This window comes from Podarcis liolepis (genome assembly GCF_965112155.1).
Source record: "Podarcis liolepis genome assembly, chromosome: 7".
NCBI classification, from domain to species: Eukaryota; Metazoa; Chordata; class Lepidosauria; order Squamata; family Lacertidae; genus Podarcis; species Podarcis liolepis.
Window position 1 is genome coordinate 36,870,976 of NC_139561.1, and position 14,976 is coordinate 36,885,951.

The following is a 14,976-nucleotide window of genomic DNA, read 5'->3' on the forward strand; positions in this document are numbered from 1 at the left end:
AGAAGTGCAAACTTTGAAGGATATTGGAGTTTTGCAAATTTTGCAAATTCATTAGGCTAGTATTAAACTCCAAATCAAATTGTATTTCTGAGTTTCAACTTTTTCTGCAGGTTTTTCTTGTACTTCTGCAAACTTCGGGTTCCCCCCCATGCCTACTGATAGCTTCCTCTTGAGCTGGGATGGTGCCCGTTGGCTCCATAACAATTCGCTCCTGAAGAATGTGACACACTCCTGACCTGTCAATGGCTATTACATGGACAACCCTTAAGCTGCTGTTGTGCAAATCCTCAGTTTTGTGCTCCTTAGTGCAACTGGGGGCCTCTCCAGACCCTGTGGTTTCCCCATGAAGAACGTGCCGCTATCATTAATTCTTCAGGTAGCAACACCGTTTCAGTAAGTCACTGATTCTTTGAGATTGCATGACTCATACCTGCCACTGCACATTCAACCCCCCTGGCAATGGCTAAGAACGTAAGAGCCTTTATGCCTTTGCACCACCCAAAAGGACTAGAAACATCATCTTTTTTCTTTTTCTTTTTTTAAAGAAAGCTGCTATTCTCTGGAATTTGAAATGTGTACTTGGTGGTGGTGAAGCATAACAGCTTCTCTCCCCCCCCCCACTGATTCTTGAAAAGAGCATCTTCCCCCAACAGTGACACTGCTGATGTCTGCATGTGCAGTCCAGCTTAGAAGCCACTTATTAAAAAGTAAGAGTTAATTCACTTTCATTATGTTTCTAGTGTTGTGTTTCTAGAGCTGCAAAGTGTTTGACGAAGACCTGAGAGACCAGGGTTCAAGTCCCCACTCAGCCATGAAACTTACTGGGTGACCAGTCACTTCCTTCCAGCCTAACCTACATCACAGGGTTCTTGAGAGGATTAATTGAGCGGGGAAGTACCTTGAGCTCCTTGGAGAAAAAAAGTGGAATGTAGATGAAACAAATAAAAAAATATTATTAGGATAGCTGCGCCTCTCTTCATTTATAGAGCTCCGTGAGGTATCAAGCTGTGGGAAGAAAAAACTGGGACTAGATGGGGCTTTAAGGAAATAAGAAGAGGCTGCTAGACCAGGCGAATGGCTCATCTAGTCCAGAATCCTGTTCTCACAGTGGCCACAAATGGGACCTAAGCAAAATAGCAGCTCTCCCCACTTGTGATTTCAGTGGCGTAGCGTGGGTTGTCAGCACCCGGGGCAAGGCAAGTAATTTGCGCCCCCTAACCCGTGGATTTGCGCCCCCTAACCCTAACCCCCAGATGTTGCGCCCGGTGCAGCCAGCACCCCCTGCACCCCCCACGCTACGCCACTGTGTGATTTCCAGTAGCTGACATTCAGAGGCGCACTACGTCCAACCACGGAAGCAAGAAATAGCTGTAATCTTTTTAAGCTGTTCACGTTTGTGGCTACTGCTACCTCCTGTGGGAGCGTATTCTGTAGTTTAACAATGTGCAGTGTGAATAAGTTCTTTCTTCCATCCATGAATTCTAGTGTTATGCAAGAAGAAGATATATTGGGCCCTTCCAGATTTTCACCATGTTCAGATGAAATTTGGTCACATGCCCGCAAAAACAGGTCGCACAATTATAGTTGATTGGGAGAACTTGTCCAGTAAACCTTCTTCCAGGTTCATGGCTGGGGGGGGGGGGATTGGAACCCTGGTCTCCCAGGTCCTAGTCCAACACTCCAACCACTAACAACACCAGCTGTTACGACTCGAAAGTCCTGACTGATTTTTATTTCAGAGGGGTGGGTGGGTGTCTGACAGATAACCCACTTCAGTCCTGCAGTGGTGAGGAGGGGAAAGCACTTTGCATATGCTTTGTGGCACTGTTTTCATTAGAATCCTCAGCAGTAAAAACAAGTTGAGAGGTTGAATCTTGGCCCAAATTAGACCCTTTGCGGGTGTCCTGGTAAGAGTTTCCCATTTTGAATGGAAGTCTGTCGGCAAGGGTGACAGGTGACTTATTAACCCCGGCTAACATGTTAGCTTGAGAAAACGCTGGATCTCCACTTTCCCTTTAACCGTGCAGAAAAGAGTTCGTTTACTTTTGCTCCTCTCCTCCCCTCATTATTTGATAGTTCTTTAAAGAGTTGCAAGTTTTACTTTGGCTGCTTTTGATCAGAAGGAAACGGCAGTGCTGGAGCCGAAGCGCTGCAGTGTCTCTGGCTTTGAACTCACCAGGTCTAAAAGCCTGCAAGAATATTTTCCCTTTCAGCTTTCTAGCCTGGCTCATACAACTTCCTGATAAAGGGATATGTTAAATTGTCCTTAAGGACGACTAGAAAGGTAAGCTTTCCCATCCAAAACTCACAATGGAATTGATTAAAAAAAATAAAAAAATTACGTACATTAAAAATTTAAATGTTAGCCTTTTGGAGTAGAAATTCTTTCTTTCCAATATTCTGCCTTCTAAAAAAGTTTTTTTTTTTTAAGTGCTAAGTTTGTGGTGCATGCCTACAGCCATGGGTTCAGTCAGTGCGACAGTGCCCTCTAGTGGTATAAGCTTTAATCATAGGTGTGAACTGTTTATTACTGTGACATTTTCCAAACTCCTGATCATGGGCACAATTGTTTTTAGGAATTAAAGTGGGAGGCACCCGCCATGCTGATGCTAGAAAAGGTTTTACTTTAACACATTTAAAAGTAAGAACTGTCACTGAAGAGTTCACCTGCTGTGTTTCAGTGTGAGTAACTGTTCTGGGTGTGATTTCTCTGAGGATGTCTCTCTGAGAAAGCCAGTGTGGTGTAGTGGTTAAGAGCGGTAGACTTGTAATCTGGGGAACTAGGTTCGCGTCTCCACTCCTCCACATGCAGCTGCTGGGTGACCTTGGGCCAGTCACACTTCTGTGAAGTCTCTCAGCCTCACTCACCTCACAGGGTGCTTTGTTGTGGGGGAGGAAGGGAAAGGAGAATGTTAGCCGCTTTGAGACTCCTTCGGGTAGTGATAAAGCGGGATATCAAATCCAAACTCCTCTTCTTCTTCTTCTTCTTCTTCTTCTTCTTCTTCTTCTTCTTCTCCGTATTTGGTGCGAAGGAGACCAACCTATAGCAATGAATCATCCAGAGGCACAGTGGGCACCCTCTTCCATTTACTTTGGAAGTAGGTGGGTGTCCTGAAACAACTCAATTGGTTAGAGCGTGGTTCTGATAATGCCAAGGGGCATAGTCTTGCATTGCAAGGGGTTGGACTAGAAGACTCTCAGGGTCCCTTCTATGATCTATGAACCAGGAACTACTGGATCTATGTACAGCTCAGGTGGCCGGTTTGCAGTGAAACATCTTCAGGTCCTAGACTGACTCCACCCACCCAGGCTGGCCATTGGAGCCTCTTAGACAAGGAGGAACATAAAAGGGCTTCCTGTGACAACTGAGTTTGGCTTCCTGAACTCTGGTGTGTTCTTGCATTCATGGTTATTCACCAATCTTGATCCTTAACTTGCTTTTCTTTCCCAGTGCCTGGTTTGTCCTTCGGATCTGGTCTACTCTTCAGTTCTATCGGCCAGTTTTTCATGACTCCTAGTTCTGGCTCACTCCAGATTTCTGCCCATGGCTCAGCCCTGCCCAGCTGGTAGTTTTGGAATTACTGATTTATTGGAAACAAGAGCAAGAATGAATTGAGGTAGGTGGATTAAATTGGAACTAATTCTTGATTTGCCTTCTTATAAAAAAAAATTTCACACAGCTCCCTCTATTGGAGATATAAAGTGTCACATTGCATCTAGGAATGGAGACATGGGTAGGCAAACTAAGGCCTGGGGGCCAGATCCGGCCCAATCGCCTTCTAAATCCGGCCCGCGGCTGGTCCGGGAATCAGCGTGTTTTTACATGAGTAGAATGTGTTATTTAAAATGCATCTCTGAGTTATTTGTGGGGCCTGCCTGGTGTTTTTACATGAGTAGAATATGTGCTTTTATTTTAAATGCATCTCTGGGTTATTTGTGGGGCATAGGAATTCATTCATATTTTTTTTCAAAATATAGTCCAGCCCCCCACAAGGTCTGAGGTACAGTGGACTGGCTGCCTGCTGAAAAAGTTTGCTGACCCCTGACCTAGGAGCTTGGTTTGCAGAGTTTGTCTTAGGGAACCTTGGGAAAATTTCCCAACCCAGTCTTTCAATTGCTGGGGGCCTTGGGGAAATTACATGGTCCCCTGCACTCTAGTTTTCAACCTAGCAAGTAATTCCCTTAGCAAACAGGTCCAGAGATCAATGTGCTATGGACAACGTATGGATTGCCAGGCACAGCAATAGTTCCAGATGACTCTAGTGAGTGAAACTCATTAGCATTCTTCAACAAACAGTGAGGAGGGCTGGGCGGGCAGTGGGAGCACAAAATGAATAACCAGCTAATGAGCACTGATTGTGAGGCAAAAGTGGGGAAGAGCGCAGGAGCCTGTGTATGTGAAATGATACCTTGTGCAGGGAATAACTTGCCTGCTAGTGTTTCAGAAGCTGCCTCAGGGACGTCATCTGCTGTTTGAGAGAGAGAGATGCCTGCACTATTATCTACTTAATGGCCCAAATGATGTAACAATTGATATGGAAATAGGCCCAAACTAAGTTGCTTGTAGTTCAAATCCCAGAGGCTGCTCAAAACTGTCTGCCCAGATTTTATTTAAATTTCCTTTTTGGGGAGCGGGGTGTGTGCAGCCGTGGCGGTTTGTTTGTAATGTGCTTTTCTGAGGCTTGCAAAGAGCACGAGACAGATGTTAGCCATCTCCTATTTCTTTTGAGATGAAACGGCTCCAGACTGGTGTTCTGACTGACACCGATTATTAATATGTCAAGAGAGAGTCAACATAGCTGAGGCTCCAGGTGGTGCAAACATCGCCCCCCCCCCCACAAAAGCCAAACAGAAGGCGTATCTTCATCTCAGATGTAAATTGGTATGAGTGATTCCTAGGGAATTCTGGGTACTGTAGTTCTATGCCCAGGAGCCCTAATGCAGAAATCTCACCAAACTACAAATCCCAAGTGTTCTTCGGGGAAATGCTGGCTGTTAAACTGCTTTTCTCCTCAGTCTGGGGAACTGGACTCAAACTCCAACCAGTGTGGTCAATATGGATGTTATTTATTCATTTAGAAAAATGTCTGAACTGCTTAATAAAAACCAACCAACCAGCTTCTAAGGGGAGGTTCTAATAGGATTCCTCGCAATACAAAACAATACAAAACAATGATTGATAATTCATAGAAAAGGAAAGCAGCAAATACTATTCACATATAATAGGGATGGGAAACCTTTATCAGCCCAAGGTCCACATTCCCTCCCGGGCAACCATTTAGGGGCCACATGATGGTGGTGGATGGAGCCAGATGCAAACATGGGTATGTGGATATTATATTTAATGTGGGTACATTTTATGTAGAAACCTCTGCCTTATACTGCACAAAGGCAAGAGTCACACCTGTATCATCACACACCTTTGCCTCTAGCCCCACCTGCCAGTGGCATGTTGCAGGTGCCACATAATACCTGTTCCACATCTGTAAGAGATCAGTGTTTTTTTGTGGCAGCACACACACTTTGGAACTCCCTGCCTATTGACATTAGGCAGGTCCCTTCACTGTACTCTTCTCAGTGTCTACTAAAAAACATTTATGTTTACGTAAGCCTATCTAGAAATGCAGAATGCTGACATGTGATTTAATTTGGTTTTTAGCTTTCTACTGATTTTTATTATTTTTTTAATGTCTTAAAAAGTTGTTTTTAACTGTTGCTGCTGATAATCTAATAGTTTTTTTTCTTTTTACAAACTGCTTTGAGGTTGTGTTTTTTTTTACAATCAAGCGGGATATAAATTGTATTAAATAAATGGAATAAGTTTGGCTCCCAGAAAGTTGCCCGTCAGGAAATGTGGCCCTTGGGCTGAAGAAGGCTCCCTGCCTCTGGCCTGAGCAAAAAAGTCCCAAACAGGCTTTCGCCTTTCATCCTTCTAGAAGGTGTGCCAATTGCTTAATTATTGACTTAACGCCTTTTCTGCACCTTCCCCAGCTTCTCTCAGTCTATGTACTCTTGAACTGCAAGTTCTTTTAGGGACACCATTTTAGTTAGCCGTTTTTTGGCCTTCCTTTCCTCCATCTTCTCTTGGAAGTATAGAAAGTCCTTGCCAAGTTCGTATGCTAAGGAAATCATTGTTTCCAGCAGGGGCATGTAGTACCTGTGACCAGGATGCTTCTCAAGGCGTAGCAAAGCTTTCTCTCCAAATTCGTAGGCACCTCTGGAGTTTTCCAGATCTTTGTGACAGACGACTATGGCACAGAGAGTTGGGACCAATAGGGTGGGCCGATGCTTGACAAGTTTCTCTTGCAGAGCTATAACCTCCAGAAGTACCTCCAAAGCTTTGGTAAACTGTCCTCCCCGGAGGCAACTATAGGCCTCCTCCAGTTCCGGTCTCACTAAGAAGTCAATAAATATTCTAGATGTCCGGGTGTATTCCATGGAATACAGAAGCCGCAAGTAATCTTGGAAGGCTAACTTCCTCTCGATGATGATTTCGTCTGTGAAGTTCCCCGTCATACACTTCTTGGGAAATGCAATATCCTCCATTTCATCATAAAACTCCTTCAGAAGATTCGTGTGCAGCTTTTCGAAATCTGAATACCGACGCTCAATCACTGATCTGTTGCTGTCGAAGCTGCCCGTCTGGATGATGAGGATCTGGTACGTCTAGCGGGCAACACACAAACGAAACAATTGAGAAAAGCTTTGGTGGCTCAGGAAGAAGGCTGGCACTACTGAAGCCAGCAGCACCATCAGGACATGGTGCTAATATCATCAGGAGCAAATGCCCAGGCCCCCACTCAGCAGAATGAGCAGGAGGGCCCCCCAAACTCAGTAGGGCTGCCTTAACTTGTTTTGAAATAGTCTTAAAGAGGGGTAGTTGTGGTGCCCCATTCAGTGCAGATTCTGAACTCTGCAGAAATGATCGTAAATATCCCTGCTTCAAAAAGGCCCATTTAGTCTAGCATCCTGTTCTCAGTGACCAACCAGATGCCTGTGGGAAGCCAGCAAGCAGTCCAGAATGCAGCAGCGCTCTGCCCACTAGGATTCCCAGCAACTGGTGCTCAGCGACCTACTGCCTCTGACAATTTAGGTATAACGTACAACATGGCCATGGTGGTTCTTAGCTGGTGATAACCTTATTCTCCCTGAATTTGTCAAAGCCTGAGGTAGGAAACTGGATTTGGCTGATGGGCTAGAGCCGCTAGACCGTTATCTCCTCCCCCCTGCATTGCAAGCCTTGTTTGACAGGTGGTCAGGGAGCATTATATTGCAGAATGCTTTCCAATGGCATTCTGAAGCCCCCTGCAGAGCACTATTTTTCAGAGTGGTGGTTTTTCAGAGCACTTTGCAAGCTGATCGTTGGTTCACACAAAGCTGTGTGCGCCTTACTTTGCAAAGGGTGGATTGGTGGTGCCTGCCAAACCCCTTTTGGCTGAGCCATGCCTCGCACCTGACATCGTATGACATCACTTGTAGAACAGTGGTGTGGTCTCCAAATGTTTTCACCCATACAGGCTTACATTTGCTTACCACATATTTAGAGAAGGGCTTCTCTACAATTCTGGCTGACGGGATTTCGAAAAGGACCTTGACTTCTCTGCAATTGCGCTTCTCATTCCGCCAGTATTCTTGGAGTTCCTTAGTTGTCATGGAAGAGTTGGGACTTTGGACTCTTTTGTCACCTAAAAGAATGTATATATTTACTGAGTCCTTTTGGGGGTTGGGGAATATGTTCTAAAGTGCTCTAAAGTGTGTGTGCAGCTGTATGCAGACAGATAGATCCTTGGGAAATTGCTTAGGTATGGGTCTGTTTTCAGACATAATAGAAACCTTTCCCCTCATTATAGGGCTACTCCAGAGTTCCTTGGAAAGAGGGATTGATTGTTAAACCACTCTGGGAATAGTGAGAGCTCTGTGAGAGGAATAAGGGTCTCCTAACAACTCTCAGCACCAGTAACAGACTACAGTTCCCAGGATTTTTCAGGGAAGAATGTGGCCTGGGGAGGGTCACAATGTCCAGAGTGGTCTGTAGGGACACCAGCGGTGCTAACTTGAATAAATCGGGCGGGGGGGGGCAGGTAAGCCCTGCCACACATAATCAATCATTTGACACAGTGCACGCACACCATTTGAATGGCATTGCCCATCAACTTTTTTGAGGGGCTGGCCCCCTCATTTATTTTATTGGCTGCTAGGCATTGGCTTCTATGAGGGTCACAATTGGTCTGTGGACCTGAGGTTTCCTCACCCCTGACTTGCAGAGTTACCTGTCCAGGCCTTACCTGAGATGTCAGTGGGTTCTGTCTGCTCCTGGGTTGGCTGAAATGAAGTTAGGGTTTCATAGCCATCTCCTTCATCTGAATGGGCGTCTTCAGCAGACTCGGCTATAACCCCTTGGACTTCCTTCTGGTGGTCTTGTAAGCAAAGTTGGCCTTCCTCCATTGCGATGCTGTCAGAAATAGACAGCTATTTCATTTTTTAAAAAATCAAAGTTGTTTACAACAATAATACGTAAATACATAAAAAACCATACAGAAGAAACATATTAAAAATTTAAAACTGACATCAATTAACCATTGTAGGAAGATGCCCTCTTAATTGCCTGCATAGGCCTGATGGAGTAGAAAAGTTTTCAGCAGGCATTTTAAAGTTAAGACGGAAGGTGTGTGCTGAATCTCTGTTTGCAGAGTATTCCACATTACTGAACTGATGACCTTAAAGACACAGTTTCTGGTTGTTGTCAACCGAATCTCACCAACTTGAGAAATGATCAATGACACTCTTGCAGATTATCTCAGTGATGCAGCTGGGATATAAGGGTTCAGGCGAATCATGTGTACTTTCCCACTTGTCTCTGCCCTATGCCATGTCTCTGGGCCCCATAAAAATCTTCCCTAAAAATGGGTCTCTACATACACCTCCATACATCTCTCTATCTTCAGTGCAGGCAAGCAAAGGGACCTCTTCTGACACTTGTTTTCAGGGCCCACCCTACTCCTCTTACTGTACTCTTAACTTTTAAATTCATCATTTCATTTTTTAAATGATTTTATATTTCAAGTAGCAAAAGATACCCAAACAAGGAAAACAGAGCTTAGTAATTGTACAGAGAAGAAAAGAAAAATAGCAGCTGGACGAATGTAGCTACCAAACGTAAGTCTGTCATAAGTCTGCGTCTGGCTCCATCCACCACGTATGTGACCCACAAGGTAACGCAGCCCCTGAATTGAAAAAGGGTTCCCTATCCCGGAGTATAGAGAGTGGAGGCAGATTCCTGCCTCTGTGAGCAAACCCAGGTGAAGACTTATATAGAAAAGAGCAAGAGAGGGTGGCACCACTCCCCTAGGTGTGCGAATCATGACAGCTTGTTGTTATAAATGTGCCTCCGTATGGTGGAACGCAGAGACAGCCACCTACGTCTCTTCCCCTGACATGTAACACAACATCAAACTGTCATTGTGAGTTAACTAAGCAAACTGGGACCAGGTCCCCTCCTCCCCCAAAGCCACTTCAGATGAAAAATGAGCCATTTTTAAAAGTAGTTTTCACGTTCGAGCCTTCAACCTTTCATAGCCGCAGTCGGCCGCCGAACCGGTGACATGCTAGTAATTGCAATAGTTCAAATAGCTAAGCCCACGTTTCCAAAGGTGTTCAAAAGCAGCATGAATAAAGAGCCTGTCATTTTGGCATAGGTGGCACATTAATGGAGGGAGGGGAAATCAATGCAAACAATCAGCTTTAAACTTGCAAAAGCAGCAGCTTCCACAAATGGTCATTAACAAGAATTTCACCTTTAAGATGTGAAAAAAAAAACCAGTTAGCCTACTAACTTGCGGACCATTTTTTTCTCTCCCTTTCCTCCCACCTCCTGCTCATTAATGTTCACACTTGCAATCATCTCTAAAGTAATCTATGTATCCTAGTGTAGCCTCACATTCTAGAGTTCTGGATCAGACTCCATGGTTCCTTGGGTGTGGGCAGGGAGGCAGCTGCCCCCCTAAAGTAAGTAAATAAAAAATAATTAACTGATCAGTTGCGTCACAGATCTCAGTTCTGCCCTCCCTAACATAAAGCCTGCACCCATTAAAATAAATCTTGGTTACAACCATGCAAGGTTCTACGCTGCCCACTATCCAGAGGACAGCCAGACATTTCTGGAAAGCCCCTGCTTGAGCTTTTTACTGCCAGCAGTTCCTGATTGGCAGGAACCCTGAACACAGAGCTGGTTCAAAGTTCTTTTGGGGTAGCACCTTCAGGGGCCCCTTTTTGAGTCAGTTTGCCCCTTCCTCGCCACTGTGTTCAGCTGCTCTCCTCCTCTGCCCTACTGTTTCTGCCATCTTTCTCTTCCCAGACATGGCCAGAGAGCAAGCAAGGACTGCTCAATTATTCAGTGATCTAGCTAACAAAGGAATTAATAAAAGGCAGAAACCCACCCAGCCACCCACACCCCTCTCCATATATATATATATATATATATATATATATATATATCTATATCACACATTTCTGTAACAAATACCTAACTAATTTTACTAACTGCTACTTGGCCACCCACAGATCACAGACATAAAATACTGACCTGGTTAATAATCTAGAAATTGTTTCCTTGACAATGGTTTTTAGAGTCTCCAGAACTTCATGGCAGCTGCGTTTCTGCTTTCTCAAAATGTCCAAAAGTACCAAGTTTCACTTTACATCTCATCAGCCAACTTCTCTTTTTTACTGTACCAAAGAAGGAAGCTGTGTTTGGACTTCCTGCTTCAGTTTATTTGCTGTTTGTCGAGAAGGCGCTTGCTGCAATAATGAAACCAGGAGAGCAGCTTCAGTGTGTGCTGTTCCACGTATTCTGTGTTTAAGAGAGATGGTGCCTGTTTTCTTGCTCTGCGCTGGAATAGGGGACTAGTGTGCCCCTTCCCCCCGTTATGTCTCTATTAGCACAATCAGTTTCCCTGCTAATTACATTAATATGATGAGCCAAACATGGCCTGTCCCACGTGAAAACTAGGCAAGCAAATAGTACTACAATCCACGGAGCCCAATTAAATACATAAAAGCAGGAAATGGTTAGCTTTTTTTAGTCTGGTAGCTGCTTTCCCTTCTGGGCAACTTTCTGAGGGTCATGTGCCAGGGATTGGTGGGGCCAGAGAGAAAAGTGGGTAGGGCAACAAATCATCATTATTTTTTAACCTTTCATACAGGTGAGTTTCTCCATACTTTCACATTCCTCTTTCTGCCCTCCATCCAGAGAAGCAAAAGGCATTCTCAAAGTACAGGCACGGATGGGTTCTAGCCAGGCAAAAGCACTCAAGGTGTGAAGCAAGGATAGGTGAGGGGTGTGGCCTGGAGGGAAGGGGTGTGGCCTAAGGAGAGCTCCAAGGAGCAGTTACAGGACACTGCAGGGATGCTTCTGACCTCCGGGCCTGAGATTCCCTGCTTCTCTTTTAAGCCTTCTATAGTGCAATTGTAATAATATTCTATAGGACCAGAGGCATTATGCATCCATGGAGGAGAGGACCTTTTCAGTGGTGGCCCTCAACACTGAATTCTTTTTGGCACCAGTTGATTTTATTTGCACGGGTTTTAAAAAAACATTTTCCATATTATTTGAGTTGGCTGAACAGTTTTGGACCACTTCTGGACTGTTGCCATTTTGTGAGCAGGGTTCAATTGCATAATGTCAAATTGAGGTTGCATAATTAAAATGGGTTTGGGACTCTTATGCAACAAACCTACTTTTTTGGGGGGGGGCGGAATGGTCCTTTTTCTGGGGTGGAAAGTGTCAGAATATGCACTGGAAAGTGTGGGATAATGATTGATTGATTCATGCTCACTAAATTACCAGTGTCTTACAAGCTTCTGCAAATTTTGTGCAAACAAATTATTATTATTAAAGTATTATTTATTAAATTTGTATACCTCCCTTTACCTGAAGATCACAGGGCAGTTCACAGCATAAAAATACAAAATAAGAATAGAAAATACATAATAAAACAAAAACAAACCAGTAATCCCCCTTCCCTCAAACACATTTAAAAGCCCATAGAATGTTTAATCAGCCAAAGTCCTGGTTATAGAGAAACATTTTCACCTGGTGCCTAAAGATATGTAATGAAGGTGCCAGGTGAGCCTCCCTGGGGAGAGCATTCAACAATGAATGCTTAATATGAATGTTGCCTGGATGCACCCTTAGTGTATCACTCCTCGGAATTTATTGTGGTTTGATTCTTATTATTGTATTCTTTAATACTGGGTTGATATTTGGTATTTTTATATATTATCTCAGTTGGCATCTATCTATCTATAAATAAACGTTTACACAGATGTAACTCTTAGTTCAGTGGAGTTTTCTCTAGGATGTGTGCAGCCCTAGAGCAGTGTTTCCCAAACTTTTTTGGGCAACGGCACACCTGTTTACTGAAAAAAAATCTCGCGGCACACCACCATTAAAGCCCCGCCCCGTGACGTCAGCGCGCAGCGTCACACCGGGAGGGACGCACGAAAGTGAAAGTTTTTTTCCTCCCCCTTGCCGGGGAACCTCCAAGCTTTGGGGGTGGGAGGAGGCAGCAGAGCGAGGGACTGAGGGACGGCGGCAACTGAGGCGGCGGCGGCTGTTGTGGTGGTGGCGGCGATAGCGGGTGGAGGAGGGGGCGGCGGCGGGGCTTGAGGAGCCGTCGCCGGGAGTTGCTGCTGCTGTTGTTGCTGCTGCTGCCCGGACATGCCGGCCTCCTCCTCCTCCGCTGTCTCACGCTCCTCCCTTTTGCACGCGCTGCCCCGCCGCTCGGCACCACCACCGCGGAGCCGCCCCCGGCTCGACGCGGATCCTCGCCGCCGCCGCCTCTCACCGCCCGACTCGCCCGCCTCCCTCCCACGGCACACCAGCCAATGTCTCACGGCACAGTAGTGTGCCGCGGAACACCGGTTGGGAAACACTGCCCTAGAGTACTAGACCCAGACTAAAGGCCAAACTTAACACAGAATTTATTTATTTTCCTTTCCTCCTTCTTGGAGTTCTTCGTCGGGAGTTTTGTGTTTGATCCTGCTTGCTGTTTGCCACTCAACAAGCGTGCCGGTGGCATGCCATCTGAAACTTATCCTAAATCTGCCAATGGATATGTAACCAAGAAGGAATATTTCCAGGCTGCACAAAGCCCCCTTGATCTCTCTAAAGCAAAAGGAAACAGAGGAGCAAAGAATCTCCTTTTTCTTCTTTTCACTGTACTCAGCAATTTGAAGGCTCAATGGCTTGGTTATTGCCTGATAAGCAGGTCACTGTTAAAATAAGCTCTACAGATGTGTGAGCAGACAGTTCCTCAACTATAAATATAATTTTCAAACGGCTTCCTGTCAAAAACCACAAAAAGGGGTGGTAGAAATCTTCTCGATGATCACATCCGCAATGAGGTCGATCGGTGAAAGAAAATGCGGATTAGAAATGGGTTAGTGTAATAACAGAAGACTGATGAGTACCAATTTACTGTTCGGATTTATGAAAAATTAATTTCCTCCAATACCTTTGTTTATATAGGACGTACAATTTAAACCTTATTTTTAAATTTCAAAAAGTGGATGCTTTTTTTTAGTGGCTACAGCTTGAAGCATGTTTAAGCAGTTCCCAAGATACCTGCTTAGAAAGATTATGGGACGATCGCTCCCCCCACATATGTAAAAACATTTCTTCTAAAGAGATCAAAGTGGCACACAGAATGGCACACAAAGTGGCATTCTTCTTCCCCGTTTTATCTTCACAACAACCCTGTGATGTAGGTTAGGCTGAGAGATTGACTCAAGGCCACCCAGTGAGTTTCATGGCTGAAACCTGCTCTCCCAGGTCCTGGTCTGACATTTATAAATATTTATACTCTGAATAGAATTTAATTGAGCCATCCCACTGTGTTTTAGGTATTGTATCAATGCTTCAATTTCTAGCACAATATATCGTAAAAGGACACGTTAAATAAAGAAAATCTCAGGCATTGTTGGTAAAATCCTAGTCTGTCACTGCCACTATTCTATTTCACACTTATGTTTTGCTGCATTTCCCCCCGTTCTTCTGCTAATGTTGCTCATACCATCTTAACACAATGCAAAATTAAACAGAGAAGCCTTATTACAGAAGCTGCCCTGCAACAGTGAACAATTTAAGTGCTAGAAACCAGTTATAGTGTCTCAAAGCAACATGAAAACCACAAGCTAGAGTGCTGGCCACCAACTCAGGTGACTTTAAAAGATTCTGGGTTGTTTCATCCCATGCTAGTCTAGACCTACTCAGCAGGTGCACTGAAGTTAGTGCACATCAGCATATGACAAACTGAGGTGCATTCTTTTCAGTGAGTCTACTGTTAATATTTTGTCTCCGACTATCAGTTGCTGAGATTCAGAGGAGCCATCTTCTGAAGAACATTGAGGGACCCCGATGTGACATCTTGAAGTTGCACTACGTCCTGACACTGCTCCACGCCCAGCTCTGCATTTGACTGCAACAGGGTGTGTGTGTGGATCCCTCAAAAAAAGATTGAGGGGGTCCAAAGGGCCTTAGCCCCCTGGAGCTGGTGCCTATGCTGGGAACTGTAAGTGGGAAGAATGCTGCTCAGGTCCTGCTTGTGAGCTTCCCATAGGCATCTAGTTGGCCACTGTGAGAACAGGTTGCTGAACTAGATCAGATCCAGCATGGCTCTCCTTCTGTTCATATGTTAACCAGAAAAGGAAACAAGGCTAAATGAGAAGATGCACCATCACAATCAGCCATGCCGTCAAAGATCAGCCAGGCAGAGTCCCCTTTGCCATATTTAACAAAAGCAAGATTGTGACTTGCCTCTATACAAAGAGCAGCAAGCAAGTCCATCTTTCAACAAGGTATACAAACATGTCTTCAAACCCAGTCTCATATATGGAAGCAGCAAGAACATGCTCCCTCCCCATCTAATATACAAGTAGATACTTAAAGGAGTCAACTATGAAGAATGTGCTCTTGCA

The 14,976-nt window shown here is 44.7% G+C and overlaps 1 protein-coding gene and 1 long non-coding RNA gene across 4 annotated transcripts in view; one reads left to right on the forward strand and one right to left on the reverse strand.

The window, feature by feature from the left end:
- The window catches only part of LOC310711685, a 30,805-nt gene extending 20,365 nt beyond the window's left edge, over positions 1 to 10,440 (forward strand). The window contains exons 3-4 of the long non-coding RNA XR_014528581.1: positions 3,452 to 3,621; positions 9,068 to 10,440. This is a non-coding gene — a long non-coding RNA (uncharacterized lncRNA). The remainder of the gene's footprint in view (positions 1 to 3,451; positions 3,622 to 9,067) is intronic.
- Positions 5,052 to 11,329, reverse strand: SNX20 (sorting nexin 20). Of its 3 annotated transcripts, XM_083513787.1 has the most exons (5): positions 11,191 to 11,329; positions 10,583 to 10,797; positions 8,286 to 8,452; positions 7,534 to 7,685; positions 5,052 to 6,666 (listed from the first exon to the last, which is right to left on the reverse strand). In XM_083513787.1, the coding sequence occupies exons 3-5, from the start codon at positions 8,443 to 8,445 to the stop codon at positions 5,998 to 6,000; spliced, it is 981 nt and encodes a 326-aa protein (XP_083369913.1). In that variant the 5' UTR covers positions 8,446 to 8,452; positions 10,583 to 10,797; positions 11,191 to 11,329; the 3' UTR covers positions 5,052 to 5,997. The 3 variants fall into 3 exon arrangements, with proteins under 3 accessions (XP_083369913.1, XP_083369912.1, XP_083369914.1); XM_083513786.1 differs by having other exon boundaries at positions 10,583 to 11,329; XM_083513788.1 differs by having other exon boundaries at positions 8,286 to 8,469; positions 10,583 to 11,329.
- Positions 11,330 to 14,976: the final 3,647 nt, after the last annotated feature.

What these genes read in the sequence shown, in the direction of transcription:
- SNX20 (XM_083513787.1), bottom strand. Translation starts at nt 8,445, where the DNA reads ATGGAGGAAGGCCAACTTTGCTTACAAGACCACCAGAAGGAAGTCCAA. An exon ending in AGAACCCACTGACATCTCAG is followed by an intron (nt 7,686 to 8,285) that starts GTAAGGCCTGGA and finishes ACATTCTTTTAG; the next exon opens with GTGACAAAAGAGTCCAAAGT. An exon ending in AGCCCTTCTCTAAATATGTG is followed by an intron (nt 6,667 to 7,533) that starts GTAAGCAAATGT and finishes GTTGCCCGCTAG; the next exon opens with ACGTACCAGATCCTCATCAT.